We start from the raw sequence: 14,451 nt of genomic DNA, 5'->3' as shown, positions 1-14,451 counted from the left end.
GTCCTTCTCCGCACTTCTTTAACAGCTCGAATCCCAAACAACCTCAAACTTCACCGATGCTTCTTCTTCGAAATTGAACTATAGGGCGTCTTCGAAATGCTTTCAAACCCTCTTCATCGTTTCTCGGCATACAATGCCTTGCCGTCGAGCGGTATGCTCAGTAATGGACATGTTCCTTCCAATCACATGCACTCGGGTCTCGATACTCTAGCCCACGGATCACAGTACGCCCTCCAACACCTACAACAGCACGTCGATCAGCAGAATTCTCAAGTTCATAGGAATCACAATTCCAAACATCGCCAACATCCTTATGGACATGGGCCTGCTAGTGGCAGGTCCAATGGCGCAGGTGTTTCTGGGCCGATTAGACGGCGCATCAGCAGAGCCTGTGATCAATGCAACCAGCTCCGAACGAAATGCGACGGACAGGCACCGTGCGCTCATTGTGTTGGTAAGTTTTAAGCAATGTGATTATGAGAGATTTAACTACTAATACTCGTTTGTAGAATTTGGATTGGGATGCGAATACATCCGAGAACGCAAGAAGCGAGGCAAGGCCTCACGCAAAGATCTAGCACAGCAAGCGGCGGCAGCAGCAGCAAATGGGCAGAAATCTCCCACTGGTAGATCTTCTGGAGAGAGATCAGCTACTGAGTCTCGACATGAGAGCGGCGGCTCAGCTACCACCTCCCTCGTAAACGACAATAATGACTTCAAACGACCTCAGGTGCAGAGAGCTCTAAGTTTGAACACAACGGGGCTTGACAATGGATCCGCGCGTGAAAACCTCAAGGGAAGGCTGCGAACTGGCAGCCTCGAGAGCCTCACCGAAATGCCCCATGGACATCAGCCTCACTTGGTTAGTCGTGCAGAAGCGGATCAAATCGAAAGCCCCGCGTCCCTGAATATTAGCGGCTATTCTAGCATGCATGGCTATCGACCCGCCATCAATTCCCACCTGATGAATAGCAATGGCGGTAACTTCAGTGCCGGACAGGGCTCTTTACCCGGCTACACAGACCTCCAGTATGCCATCCAAACTCAAAGCCCGACTCATTATCCGGGAAATACTCCGGGACCCTTTCGTCTGGGCGATAGCCCTCTACCCGGGTTTTCTATGGGGTCGGATGCCACATCGCCGGGAGGATGGATGTCATTGCCATCACCATCTAACCAGTATCAACAACACGTGACACAGAACTTCAACACTCCTCTTCGTTACCCCGTCTTGCAACCCCTCGTACCGCATTTGGGAAACATCATTCCTTTATCCCTAGCCTGTGATCTACTCGACTTGTACTTTGCAAGTTCATCGTCAGCCTTGATGCACCCGACGTCACCATATGTCCTGGGATATGTTTTCCGAAAACACTCCATCCTCCACCCAACTAAACCGAGACGATGTACCCCAGCGCTGCTGGCCAGTATGCTTTGGGTTGTTGCTCAGACTAGTGATGCCGCATTCCTAACAGCACCTCCATCGTCCCGGGGGAAGATCTGCCAACGTCTACTGGAGCTTACTGTGGGCCTTCTGAAGCCTCTTATCCATGGTTCCTCCGACGGGGATAGCTCGCCAAATTTCTCCAACACTGTTATTAATGGTGTTGCCCTTGGAGGTTTGGGTGTTACTATATCTGGATCTATGAACTCTGATAGCCTCACAGGAGAAACAGGAGCCTTTGGTGCTACTGGAACTCTTGATGATGTGGTGACCTATATCCACCTTGCCACCGTCGTCTCCGCGTCAGAGTATAAGGGAGCCTCTCTCCGCTGGTGGAATGCTGCTTGGTCTTTAGCACGTGAGTTGAAACTTGGAAGGGAGTTACCTCAAAGCAGCCTTACGACAATGTCCCAGAGCACTGGCACAATGTCCCCACAGCAGCCAGCAGCAGGTGTCAACGATGTGGATGCGGATGGAGAAGCCGATGATGATGTCCCGCACGGCACAATCACAGAAGAAGAACGAGAAGAGCGGAGAAGGGTGTGGTGGTTGGCCTATACTGTGGATAGGCATCTCGCTCTATGTTATAACAGACCTCTGTTCTTGTTAGACATTGAGTGTGATGGCCTTCTCCAACCCATGGACGATACGCTGTGGCAAGTGAGTACCCCTATTTCATAAACTTTCAAGGCCCGAACCAGGGGTTTGAAATTCATGGAGCATTTACCAAACATGGTTCTGAGAACAATCCAGGGCCGAGATGTCTAATGACATATTTTGAATTAGGAGAATCTGTAAGCCGTTGCTGACTAGTTTCTCCATAGGCTGGAGAATTTTATACTGGTGATTCAAGCATTCATATTACTTCCCCAAGTGGCACGCCACGGATTAGAAGGAGAGGACCTAACTTTGAGTGTACTGGACATAGCATATTCGGATACTTCCTACCACTCATGACAATCCTCGGGGAGATCGTAGATCTCTATCACGCTAAAAACCACCCTCGATTTGGCATCGGCTTTCGTTCAGCCCAGGAATGGGATGACCACGCCAGCGAAATCGCCAGACAGTTGGAAGCCTATGGTCAAAGTCTCCAAGATTTCGAGGCCAGAAACCTCAGCACTCCAATCGAAGAGCCCGGAAACCCGATGGACGAAAGTATTGACACTAATACGGACCACACTGAAATCGGCACGCCATCCGTTCACTCAACCAAAACGACCTTATCTGCTCACATTTCCGAGGCCGATATACAAACTCGAATTGTCATTGCCTATGGAACCCACGTGATGCACGTCCTTCACATCCTATTGACAGGAAAATGGGATCCCATTTCCCTACTAGACGACAACGACCTGTGGATCTCCTCGCAAAGCTTCATCAACGCCACCGGCCACGCAGTCAGCGCGGCGGAAGCCATCGACCACATCCTCGACTACGATCCCGGACTCGAATTCATGCCGTTCTTCTTCGGTGTGTATTTGCTTCAGGGGAGCTTTTTGCTCTTGCTAATTGCAGACAAGCTACAAGTGCGTACTGAAATTTCCCTTCTCCATGAGATGCGTCCGCATGGATGGATACTGACTGGTAGCTGCTTTCATCAGGTCGAAGCATCCCCTAGTGTCATCAAAGCGTGTGAGACGATTGTGCGCGCACATGAGGCTTGTGTGGTTACATTGAATACTGAGTATCAGGTAGGTCCTCCAACTTGTATCTACAAGTCCATAAAAGCTGATACTGTAAGCAGAGAAACTTCCGTAAAGTAATGCGTTCCGCGCTAGCGCAGGTCAGAGGACGTGTCCCGGAAGACTTTGGCGAGCAGCAATTACGGCGGCGAGAGGTGCTTGCTTTGTACCGCTGGACGGGTGATGGAACCGGCTTGGCTCTTTGATTCATTTGCTCCATTATTGGGTGGCTTGGTTGGTGTTTTGGTGGGGATTTATGGTTGGGATTTATGGTTACTTCGGGGAGGTCGGGAATGCGGAATACATGATGATGCTTGAATTTGGAGCAAATAAATGATGGGACGACCTGGAGCATAAACGGAAATATCGGATGGGATTTTGGGATCGGGATATGATTTATGTGTGTTTTCACTCCAGCTGTATAAAGCTTTTCCTTTGGGTCTTGTGATGAGCAAATATGGGTGGCGCTCTATTGTATGATGAGTTTGCTATTGTCTGTGACTTTTCTATATTGTTTATTGTCTATACCACAGAAAAGCAAATACTTGATGTCAATTTATTTTCAAAGGCGAAAAGCCCGGTTCAAATCTACGCTTTTCGTTCCTATGACTTCGTCTGATAAATGGTTGTCAATCTCAATGTTGAATCCTGAGCGGACGTCTCACATCTTAGACTGTGGCATTCAAGTAGTGTAACGTAAAAGGTAGGAACAACTGGAAACAGAGCTATCTATCTATTCTTCAGCAATGCTTTTAAATCTCCCTATATACTCCTCCGTTTTGTATTCGCCTCGGCCTCACCAACGTGTACATTCAACTCGGTACCCTCCAAAAAGGCCTTAACATCCCTCGCATAGTCCCCAAAGCGATCACACAGACTGCTCCCCGCAATCCTCTTAACCACCGGTCCCAGCACGCCGCTAAAAGTCTCCCAACACGTATAATCCGTCCCGCCCTCCTCGCGCGCCACGAACTCCATGACCCTTTCCGAGCGATACTGCCAATCCGCCCACCCCGTCGTCTTCCAGGCCAGTCTATAGCCGCTCCTCTTAACGCCATCGCCCTCCGTCTCCGAGTCTATTATGCGCTCGAGCACCGTAACGGCGATGGTTTGCGCCCGCGTGCGTTTCCGGCCGGGCACTAGGCCGTCGCCGCTCAGGAATACGTCGACTAGAACCTCACTCCCCTGTTCCAACCAGCCCTGACTCTCATCCCCGCCACCGCGACCGAAATCTCCAAGTCCATACCCCTCTTTCCCCTTCTCTCCATATATATCAGATACACCCGTACGCGTACTCGTACTACTCCGTATCCCTTTCCCCTTCGATTTCGAGGCACCCATTATGACACCACGTGGACAGAAAGTATTCCATTTCGGCCATGTTGTCGTATCGCGGATAGTATTCAGGACGGCGAGCGGCGAGGCTGAGATGCGCGTGCGGGCTATGACTGTGAAGGTGCCGCTGGCGCCGTAGGAGGGCACGGGTAGTGGTGCTATTATGTCTGCGGTGACGGGCGCGGCGGCCGAGATGGGTTCTTCGGATGTGGGGTATCGGGGAGGCATTGTAAAAAATATATATGTATAATTTACTCCGTAATTTTTTATTTTGAGGTCATTCCCCCACTATACACCATGGAATAGACGGGTACCTGAGCCTCGCCGAACGAATGAATGAATGAATCAATCAATCAACGAACGACGGGAGTTTCAGACGTACGGGAAGTAGGACGCGGGACGCCGGGAAGGAAGGGTGAACAGTTGGCTAGCTAGGTAGTGGGAGCTGAAGAAGTGAAATAGCGCTTGGGCTTAGTGAAAGAAAATAAAGCTCAGAGTGAAGTAAGTGGTCGGTTCAGATAAGAAAAAGCAAAAAGTAAATAAAAAGAGCTTACGAGTCCGCATCTAGAATGTGTATCAAGTACAGCCCAGAAGGTTTCAACGACCGCCTGACACGTGATGGATGCATGGATGTATCGCATTGTATTTATCGTTTGATAATTTGTTGCGTGAGGTGAGACCCCAGATCCTAACGGTCGTTACGGTACTGTACGGCATTTGTTGATCCCCGGCAGGAAGATTTTTCTTCTTCTTGGAACGATCGAATCCTTCACTCATTTTACGGAGGGAGGTACCCCTGTAGGTATGGCGTGGGATAAGGAGCGCTAACCTAATCTTTATAGACAAGGGGAGGGAGGACCGGCCACCTTCTGCTTTTAGACTCAGAGCGTGGCGTACGGTAAAGAAAGGTCCGTGTAATGAATTGTAAAATGGGGGTGGCGCTCGAATATTGACTTTATAGTTTCGTATGGTACGGTACCTATCTTCCTGGAACTGTGAAATCTTCTTAACTGTGAACTGAAGTCTATGCTTGATTATTGAAATCAAAGTCAAATTATAGACTATGATCTTTACAATCGGAAGATAGTAAGTGCAACTGGATATGGTTACCCTTGTATACAGCTTGTATGACGCGGGGACAATAAATACCGATTGATATAGACTAGCACTCGTATTTTACATCATAAGTCCCGTGTATATCCTCACCCCAGACATCTCAACTCCATCGCTTCATATGTTTAACATCAATCATGATCGCATCGCCGTCGCCCTATTTTTCCGAAACCGCCAAGTCCAACCTCCCTCCATCCAAAACCCCAAAATCCTTACGTGTAATTCCAATCATCATCCCCGCCAAAATCATCATTACGCCCACTAGTCGGAGGGAGATAGTAACTAGGCCCAACTCCCACCAAACTAGAAAGGTCCGGCGACGACGTCGCATTTCCATTCCCATTCCCATTCCCATTCCCATTCCCATTCCCATTCCCATTCCCATTCCCATTCCCAGTGCCAGTGCCAGTGCCAGTACCCATATCCTCAGAATTGCCCATTCCCATCCAATTATCGAACCCAACCGCTAGACTAGCCTGGTCTCGAAGCCACCAGTCCCCACTGTCAACGAGTGCGTCTACGCCCCCGAAGATGGTGTTTGGGCTCAGTTGTCTAGCTGAGTCTACTGTGGACTCGGTACGTGGAAGGTCGCTGTTGGGTGATAGTATTGAGTGGGAGGTGGGCGTCGGAGTTGATTGCGTGTTGAATGATGTGTTACGTGTATATGGGAGAGAGGGTATAACGGAGTCGGTAGTCATACTCATGGATCCCAAATTGTTGGATGTTGCTTCCCGGTTTGTAGCTGAGGGATTCATTGTATTCTGTACGTTCGAGGCTGGCTTGCTCGTACCATTCATAGGAGGAAAGGATTGCGAGTCTGGCAGGTAGCTGTAGAGACTCTGTTGTAACTGGCTATGATTGCGGATAGGTTTAGGTGGATTTATGGCCTGTATTTGAGGAATGTGAAGAGGTGAGGTAAGCGTTGGTGGTGGTGTGGTGACTATTAGCTCCTGCTTGGGCGAGGGAACATCTGACGTGCTAAAGAAGCCGTATTTAGCATCTGCCCGAGTAAAGACTTGGGCAGCTTCTGCTGGCAAGTCGATTTTCCATTTCCTAGCCAAGACACTGAGGATACTCAAAGTCCGACGAGCACACAACCAGTCTTCTGCAATCTCCTCGAGGTGCTTGACTCCATGGATGATATCTCTCTTCGCGGTTTTCTCAGGCAGATTGAGAAGGTGAATAGTGCATGCTGAATGCACAATGTAGACTGCAATGTTGCAAATTTGGCGAAGACCATATGTTCGTTTATATAGGCGCATAAGCTTCGACACTGAAGCTGCAGCTTGAGTGCATAACTTTCGAGGTGATACATGAGACGGAAGTGGCGAGTTTGATGGATTATACTTGAGGAAAGGACGGAACAGATGGATGTATAAAAGATGAAAGAACATGCTACAAGTGTATTAGTGTACGGAGTTTTGTTAGGTGGATTTTGGACATACTGCATAAGGAGAACATTGGGTAACTGTCCGTCCTTCGGTTCGAGCTCTTTTGGTAGCTCTCTTCGCCATGCTTCAAGTCGCGTTTGCAATTCGCTAAGTTTCTTCAGCTCCTGAGACCTCCCTACAGATTTCTCAAGATGTTGGGGATGGTAAAAGAAGATCAGTAAATCACTACTAATTTCGCAGAGTGCTGAAATTTGAAGCGCCACAGCTCTTGTCCGTGAAGCCTGAGAATGTAGCTGTCCTACGCCATTATCTGTGTAAGGCGACCAAGTATCGGAGTCCTCGTCGGGAAAAACATCATACTTTGGCACTGTAATATTTGACACGGGTAATTGAGGTAGTCGTCCCAGGTAGTTAGACCAGCATTTATCGAACAAGAAGCAGCCCCAGAAGGTAATTCTTCGCGCGTCGATTTCTCCCTCGTCCATAGTCTCTTTGTTGTTTGTCATTCCACCGGAATCCAAATTCAAGCCCATATCCTGGGCCATTCGGAAACCCATCCCACTGTAGACCCACCCTTTGGCTTCCCGACCACATCCAGCCTCTCGAACAGACATCAGACACAGAGCTTGGATAGTGGTTAGTCTGGGCTTTTCATATTCATCATTCTCAACAATAAGTCTCTTTGCCTCAGCGAAGAACGCATCGCCTTTCGACGTTGGATCGTTTGGATCAGCGCAACCTTTCGGCGAATTGGTAAAATGACATCCTAGAGCCAGCATGGCATTGACCAGAAGGCTTGAACAGTATGCCGTCCGCTTAGGAGGTCCAACTGGCTTCCCTAGGAGGAAATCTCTATAAAAAAGACTTTTTGATAATGTCGTAAAGTAAGGATAATGCCAGGTGAAATACATGTTAATTAAGTGTACAATGACTTCTGTATCCATAGTCACTTTGGTCCAACTTGTCAACGGATCTTCCTGTTGCTGGTAGACGTCCGATCCAGTAAATTCTTCATCGTTCGTTGGGTCTAGATATATCAAATTTGATGTCCCACCGAGGAATCGTACGGATCCATTTTCAAGCCTCAACTCTCCCATTTTCCCAGACAGTTCGGTCTCGAAGGTCGGAAGATTTGCAGTCGTATATGCAGGGTTATCATCAAACCCTCCCTCTTCTTCTTCGAGACCTTGTTCCTGCCGTATTATGTTATCCGCAACATCGTCCAGGCTTTCACATGTACGGATCTGCTTTATGAGAGCCGGAACGTCATCCTCAACCGCATTCAATATTGCTTGGACCAGCGTCTGCAGCGTCGAGTTCCGAGTCTTCAAGCTGTCGATCTTTTCCTTGTATACGCCTTTCCGTCTATGGTCGCTATTTGGGTCGTACACGCATTCTGAGAAGACAGACATTAGCTTGAGTCATATTGTGCAAGTGGAATCGCAGGCAATCAAGACTCACCAGTTCTATAGACACTGGAGCAGGCAGCACAACTCGGCGTGTTTCCATCGCATTTCGACTTCCTCCTCCTACACGCAATGCAAGCAGTGCTAACACATCGTCTCTTGATTACGGCTGCCTCTCTGCTGCTCCTTGATTTCTTCCTCGCCGGTGATCCGCTGCCATTGTTCATATCCGAACCCCACTCCCCGTCAACATCTCCCCCTTGCATGTGTATCTGCTCCGCATCTTTGGTGTCTGCCATATGGCGGGGCACAGTGATGCGGGATGAGTTCAGGATCTTGCGGCTTTGAAGCTCTGGCCAGGTTCATCAGGGCCCCGCTCCTAATTCTTCGCGTTCGGCTTTGTGGTATCGTGGGGTTTCGCGCGTTATTATTATTGGAGATTATGGGACGTACGAAATATATGCCGCTCGTAAATCTTTCTGGAGATCTGAAGAACGGGTAGAACTTTAAAGATTATCTCCACCTAGATGTGGAGGAAAGCTGACAAAAGGTAAGACCTACAGATTGCGGATACGAATCTGGATAATTAATGATCTCATCCATTGGAAAACAAATACAAATCCCCTTCTGGTGGTACTGATAAGGATTCTAAAAGGCCTGGCTTTCTAATGGGTACTGATGATTGGAGCGCACGCCAGCTGCATGGTAATCTAGAACTTAGGTCGAACTTCCTACCCTCGCCACCCTAGGTACTGATAAGCAATAACTGCTCGAAGGCTTCAATGTTGACCTGGGTGTTCCTGTATTTATTTATAAGTTAATGGTCCTTACTCTCTCCACCTATATTTCCTATTCTCAAGATTCTATTCAAAATACCCTTTGGAGATTTAAGCCCCCGAATATATTTGCTTTCTACCCCTCCATCAACGACGCTAAGAAAGTCAAGACGACTACTTACGAACCAGTCTTTCCTTCAACTCTTGTACTTCAAACCATATTCTTCTTCTTTTTCTGGTTCCTATAGTCTTTTGTATGGTCTAGTAACTCTCAAGCAAGCCAGGAGCTCCGCCTTATATCAAAGGGTTCAAAGCTTTTCTCGAAAGTATCCAAGAGGCAAGGCATTCCCAGCTCACGTATGAGTTTCAAGATGAGTATATATTACATGCCTTTGTAGCAAGCCCAGAAAGAGAAACGAGCTATTAGCAACATGTGTCCAGTCAACCTGGTCAACAAAGATATCGAAAGAGTGATTCTTGTCTCTTAAAACTCAATTACTTACTGTGGATTGTTTCTTTTACTGGCTCGCTCACTATACAACAGTACATATAAGGACTCGGCACCGAATTTGGCTGCTGTCGTTAAGTCCGATCGCCGTGTCCCCGTCTGCCGGGATTACCGTATTAGGTTAGGTGGTTCGGCCACGGCTAATCGGCACGTTATGTAGTAAGACTTCCCCTCAGCAATTGGAGAGAACGTACTGGTGAGACTGGGTAAACAGGGCAGATTATAATATTTACGAGTGTTCGCGTAAAACAACATCTCTGACTGGATGACCGGTAGTCGGCATCTGTAGTTTCTAGGCTCACCCCGTAAACCCGTAATCTCCATTGATTCGCATCCCCCGCCCGCCTCCTTTAGTGCTTGATACGTAGGTATGAATCTTCCTTGTACGTTTTTATAAAGACTTCACTTGCCCTCTCCTCTCCAACTTGCAAGTGGGTAAAGGGCCAAGCTGCTAGCAAAGCAATAAGTCATCTCGAAGTGGCGTGGCATTGGTTAGACGATCCAATCAATCATGGCCGATTCCGAAGAACCATCACAGCTGACGAGGTATAATACGTTCGGCACCACATCCAGTGGTCATCCGCCGGGTCTCGCTCGGCTTGTTTCCAGAACCCACCTCGATGACCACGCGGCGCAACACGGCCACGGGTACCACGATCATAATCATGACCGGGCCGATGAAGCAAGTACCGACGATACCGATGTAGCCGATGAGAAGGACGAGGACGAGGCTGCGGGAGGTCTTAACCCAGAATCAAGTACGGATATTGAGCCAGAAGTACGAGATGGAATTGAAGACCAGAGAGATATTGAAGCACGGCCCAATTTACAGAAATCCAAATCCTCAAGGAGTCGGAGGAGTCTAAGAGATTCGAATCTGGTTGGTTGGGATGGCCCTGATGATCCCAAAAATCCCAAGAACTGGTCAATTCGACGCAAATGGGCGGCTACCCTAGTTGTCTCGTCTTTCACCTTCATCTCCCCAGTCTCGTCCTCGATGGTGGCCCCCGCGCTGGGAGCTATTTCACGGGAGTTCAATATTACAAATGAAGTTGAACAGTCCTTGGTATTATCAATTTTCGTCTTGGCTTACGCCATAGGACCATTATTCCTCGGCCCCCTGTCAGAGATGTATGGGAGGACTATCGTTTTGCAAGGTGCCAATCTGTTATATTTATTCTTTAATCTTGGATGTGGGCTTGCGCAGACGAAGGGGCAAGAAATTGCTTTCCGTTTTTTGGCTGGGTTAGGTGGAAGTGCTCCTTTGGCGATTGGTGGGGGAGTCTTAAGTGACCTCTTCACGGCAGACCAGCGTGGGAAAGCAGTCAGTATCTATAGGTAAGCCCCGCAAGACCCAGATCCAGCTCCAGTCATGCTAAATAGAGACAGCTTAGCCCCATTGCTAGGTCCAGCTGTTGGACCAATTGCAGGTGGTTTCATCACGGAGAATACTACCTGGAGGTGGGTGTTTTACGCAACTACAATAGCGGATGGTGTTATTCAGGTCGTGGGATTATTCTTCCTCCAAGAAACATACCCACCTGTTCTTTTGGACCGCAAAAAGAAGGCGCTTATCAAAGAAACTGGCAACGAAGCATTACACACCGAGTACGACAATCCAGACCGCACAGTCATGAAAGCCCTTTCAATCTCCTTTAGTCGTCCATTCAAACTCCTCGGAACACAGATCATTGTTCAAGTTCTTGCGCTCTACATGGCCTATCTCTATGGGCTTATGTACCTGGTTCTTTCGACATTTCCAGGGCTATGGGAAGACGAATACCACGAAAGTGTCGGTATCGGCGGTCTCAACTACATCTCCCTTGGTGTGGGATTCTTCATTGGAACTCAAGTCTGCGCCCCATTGCAAGATAGAATATACCGCGCGCTCAAGAAGCGGAACAATGGTGTGGGAAAGCCGGAGTTTCGCGTCCCCCTGATGATTCCTGGCGCGCTACTTGTTCCGATTGGGCTCTTCTGGTACGGATGGAGCGCACAAGCTCATACGCATTGGATTGTTCCCAACATCGGAGCGGCTGTCTTTGCAGCTGGAGTCATCACTGGTTTCCAGTGCATCCAGACGTATATCGTGGATTCGTACACGCGATACGCTGCCTCTGCAGTTGGGGCCGCAACTGTGTTGCGAAGTTTGGCTGGGTTTGGCTTCCCTCTCTTTGCGCCTTATATGTATAAATCTCTTCACTATGGTTGGGGCAATAGCTTGCTCGCCTTTATAGCGATTGGGCTTGGATGGCCGGCTCCTATCTTGCTGTGGTTATATGGCGAGAAGCTTAGGAAGAAGTCAACGTTTGCGGCGGGTTAATAAGACGATGAAAGTTGAAAAGGGTTGGATTTACTGCATCACTGGTTTGGGGTTGGGTTGCATTAGCATAGCATAGCATAGCGTTGGTTACAAAAGCGTGGTATTGGAAAATATATATCCTTTGGTGTCCCTTAACTGAAGGACGATAATTTAATAAAAAGAATTAGATACGACCTCAAAACCCAATATCATTTCTTGTACATTGTATAATTCTACATTTCTCTAACAGCTGAGAACATGTGACACAACCCCCACATGCAAGACATAACCCCGCATTTAGCTTCTTTTCACCGCCTAGCCAGAAGGCTGAAGCTACTTTTCTGTCTTTCCAAAATCTCCCCTCAATCAATCGCACCACAGCCATTATTTTCCCAGCAAGCCAACCTATCCGATCTCCAAATACCTCTCGGATTAAATTCCAAGCAAAGAAAATGGGCGACGAAACAAGCCCTCCCGACCCTCACTCCCTCATTCCAGCCTTCAAATTCGAACGCATCCTAAACCAAGGTACATCCATATATTTTCTCATCCTCTCCCATAACACGAATTAACACAACGCAACTGCAGACCAAGCAGGCCGCCGGATAATCCTCCATGGCACACTCTATACGCACCCCGCGCTCCTCATCCTCGAACGCGCTCCCTTCCCCACCAGCACCTCCTACCTAAGCAGCCTCCCGCACACCCTCAGCACCCTCCGTAACCTCGGCGCAAACGACGTCTATTTCTGGTACCTCGCCTCCTCCCCCTCCCCTCTCCCATCGCCATCTGCAAATGTCGGGGAACTATCAGATTTGAAAATCAACTTGATATACCCATGTACTGCACAGCACGTCGCGAAATACTCGCCGCAGGGCGTACGGATGGTTACGGAGACAGCACAGGTATATTGGGAGAGGGTGAGGCCGTATATGGATGGGAAGCGCCAGGGGGGGCGCTTGAATTGGGTGTATAATATCATAGAAGGGAAAACCGAAGTCGAGGATGTGATATTCCGGACCCCATTGCAAGACACGCCCAACGACGAGGGTTTCTTATTACTACCGGACCTGAACTGGGATCGCAAGACGATGAATAGTTTGCATTTGCTGGGACTGGTGGAGAGGAGGGATCTGTGGAGCTTGAGGGATTTGAGGAAGAGGCATGTGGGGTGGTTGAGGCTGATGCGGGGGAGGTTGGTGGATGCTGCGGTGGGGTGTTATGGTGGGGTGGGGGTCGAGGAGGATCAGTTGAAGCTGTATGTACATTACCAGCCGACGTACTATCATTTCCACATCCACATCGTACATGTAGCGTTCGAAGCGGGCGCCTCACAAGCAATAGGCAAAGCGATAGGGCTAGAGAGTATCATTGCGACGCTGGAGGCTATGGAGGGGGGTGAGGACGCGGGGATGGAGAGTCTGGATATGTGCTATACGGTGGGAGAAGCGAGCGAGTTGTGGACTGGTATTTTTGAACCTCTTAAGAAGGCGAGTCGTACAGTTTCTGAACTGCAATGACGAGATCATTTACCCCTGAGCCGTTTGGACAGTCTTTCCATTGCCCACCATCTCGAACGCAGTATATCTTCTCGTCCAACCTCACGGTGCAAGATTTTGTTACTCCGGCATCTGTGCTACGACGGACGCTATCCCGTAGCATTCCCATACCGAAGCCTCCATCGTCGCGCGTCGCGCATTCGTTTAATTCCTCGAAATCGATGCCATGTTCCAAGGCACAGTCTTCGAGGAGCGATTTTTGGGGGATGTCATGGTAGTCCTTTGTTAGGCACATTGTGAAGCCCAGGTATATTTTTGGGTCGGGGTAGAGAGAGTTGGCGCAGAGTTCGATTATGTTGCCTAGGCATTCTTCGGGGCCATGGAGGCACTCTACGCCGTCGTTTGCGGTTGGTCTAGGGATGTCCTGTCAGTCGGATATAGTGGAGGGAGAGTCAACTGAAGAGGGCGAACATACGTTCCAATATATGAGAGCGTAAAGTTAACTTTGTCAACTATTTGCATCATTGCAGGAAGGATAAGCTGCTGGAGGCAATCCTGAGAGAATAATCAGCAGTTATAAATATAGTAAACCTATCATGCAACCCACCTTCGCATCTGGGCATTTGCTCATAATATGAGCTTCTAGAGGGACAAGAGGTTTAACCGTTGCCACATCCTTAATGCGTGCAGGCACACGATGATTCCCACATGGCCGGTACGGTACTGGAGTATTGGGGTGGAGAGAGAGCAGAAGGTAGAGGGCGAAGATGGAGAGGAATCCGGAGATCCAGGCCGTTCGATGATTTCGGGGCGCTGGAGCTGGTGTATCGGGGAAGAGCTGCTCGTGTTGCTCATTCCGGAGGTCTATATTGGATCTTTTTATATCTGCGGGGAAACTCATGTTGATTGCTCTTGTGATTGTAATTATGATTGTGATTGTAGCAAGGTTGAGTTGACTCGTTTGCACATGCAAGATAAAGCGAAGCTCACGC

General features: G+C 48.7%; 6 protein-coding genes across 6 annotated transcripts; 3 read left to right on the top strand and 3 right to left on the bottom strand.

Moving 5' to 3' along the window:
* Positions 1-96: 96 nt before the first annotated feature.
* xlr1 (Xylanolytic transcriptional activator xlnR-like protein) lies at positions 97-3,335 on the top strand (the record flags this gene model as incomplete). The annotated part of the gene is made up of 4 exons (XM_031152565.1): positions 97-454; positions 510-2,104; positions 2,269-3,138; positions 3,192-3,335. The coding sequence occupies 4 exons, from the start codon at positions 97-99 to the stop codon at positions 3,333-3,335; spliced, it is 2,967 nt and encodes a 988-aa protein (XP_031002398.1).
* A 556-nt stretch (positions 3,336-3,891) lies between these two features.
* LHYA1_G007635 (uncharacterized protein) lies at positions 3,892-4,692 on the bottom strand (the record flags this gene model as incomplete). The annotated part of the gene is made up of 1 exon (XM_031152564.1): positions 3,892-4,692. The coding sequence occupies one exon, from the start codon at positions 4,690-4,692 to the stop codon at positions 3,892-3,894; it is 801 nt and encodes a 266-aa protein (XP_031002401.1).
* A 1,097-nt stretch (positions 4,693-5,789) lies between these two features.
* Positions 5,790-8,673, bottom strand: nit-4_0 (Nitrogen assimilation transcription factor; the record flags this gene model as incomplete). The annotated part of the gene is made up of 3 exons (XM_031152563.1): positions 5,790-6,972; positions 7,023-8,364; positions 8,430-8,673. 3 exons carry the CDS (start codon positions 8,671-8,673, stop codon positions 5,790-5,792), a joined length of 2,769 nt encoding a protein of 922 aa, XP_031002400.1.
* Positions 8,674-10,169: 1,496 nt separating this feature from the next.
* Positions 10,170-11,981, top strand: vrtL_3 (Efflux pump; the record flags this gene model as incomplete). Its single annotated transcript, XM_031152562.1, has 2 exons — positions 10,170-10,996; positions 11,048-11,981. 2 exons carry the CDS (start codon positions 10,170-10,172, stop codon positions 11,979-11,981), a joined length of 1,761 nt encoding a protein of 586 aa, XP_031002403.1.
* Positions 11,982-12,412: 431 nt separating this feature from the next.
* On the top strand, positions 12,413-13,480 carry nhm1 (m7GpppX diphosphatase; the record flags this gene model as incomplete). Its single annotated transcript, XM_031152561.1, has 2 exons — positions 12,413-12,488; positions 12,549-13,480. 2 exons carry the CDS (start codon positions 12,413-12,415, stop codon positions 13,478-13,480), a joined length of 1,008 nt encoding a protein of 335 aa, XP_031002402.1.
* Positions 13,443-14,360, bottom strand: LHYA1_G007631 (uncharacterized protein; the record flags this gene model as incomplete). Its single annotated transcript, XM_031152560.1, has 3 exons — positions 13,443-13,872; positions 13,935-14,014; positions 14,067-14,360. The coding sequence occupies 3 exons, from the start codon at positions 14,358-14,360 to the stop codon at positions 13,443-13,445; spliced, it is 804 nt and encodes a 267-aa protein (XP_031002405.1).
* Positions 14,361-14,451: the final 91 nt, after the last annotated feature.

Source organism: Lachnellula hyalina (genome assembly GCF_007821495.1).
Source record: "Lachnellula hyalina strain CBS 185.66 chromosome Unknown contig00170, whole genome shotgun sequence".
Taxonomy (NCBI): domain Eukaryota; kingdom Fungi; phylum Ascomycota; class Leotiomycetes; order Helotiales; family Lachnaceae; genus Lachnellula; species Lachnellula hyalina.
This window is presented reverse-complemented; position numbering and strand designations above follow the sequence as displayed.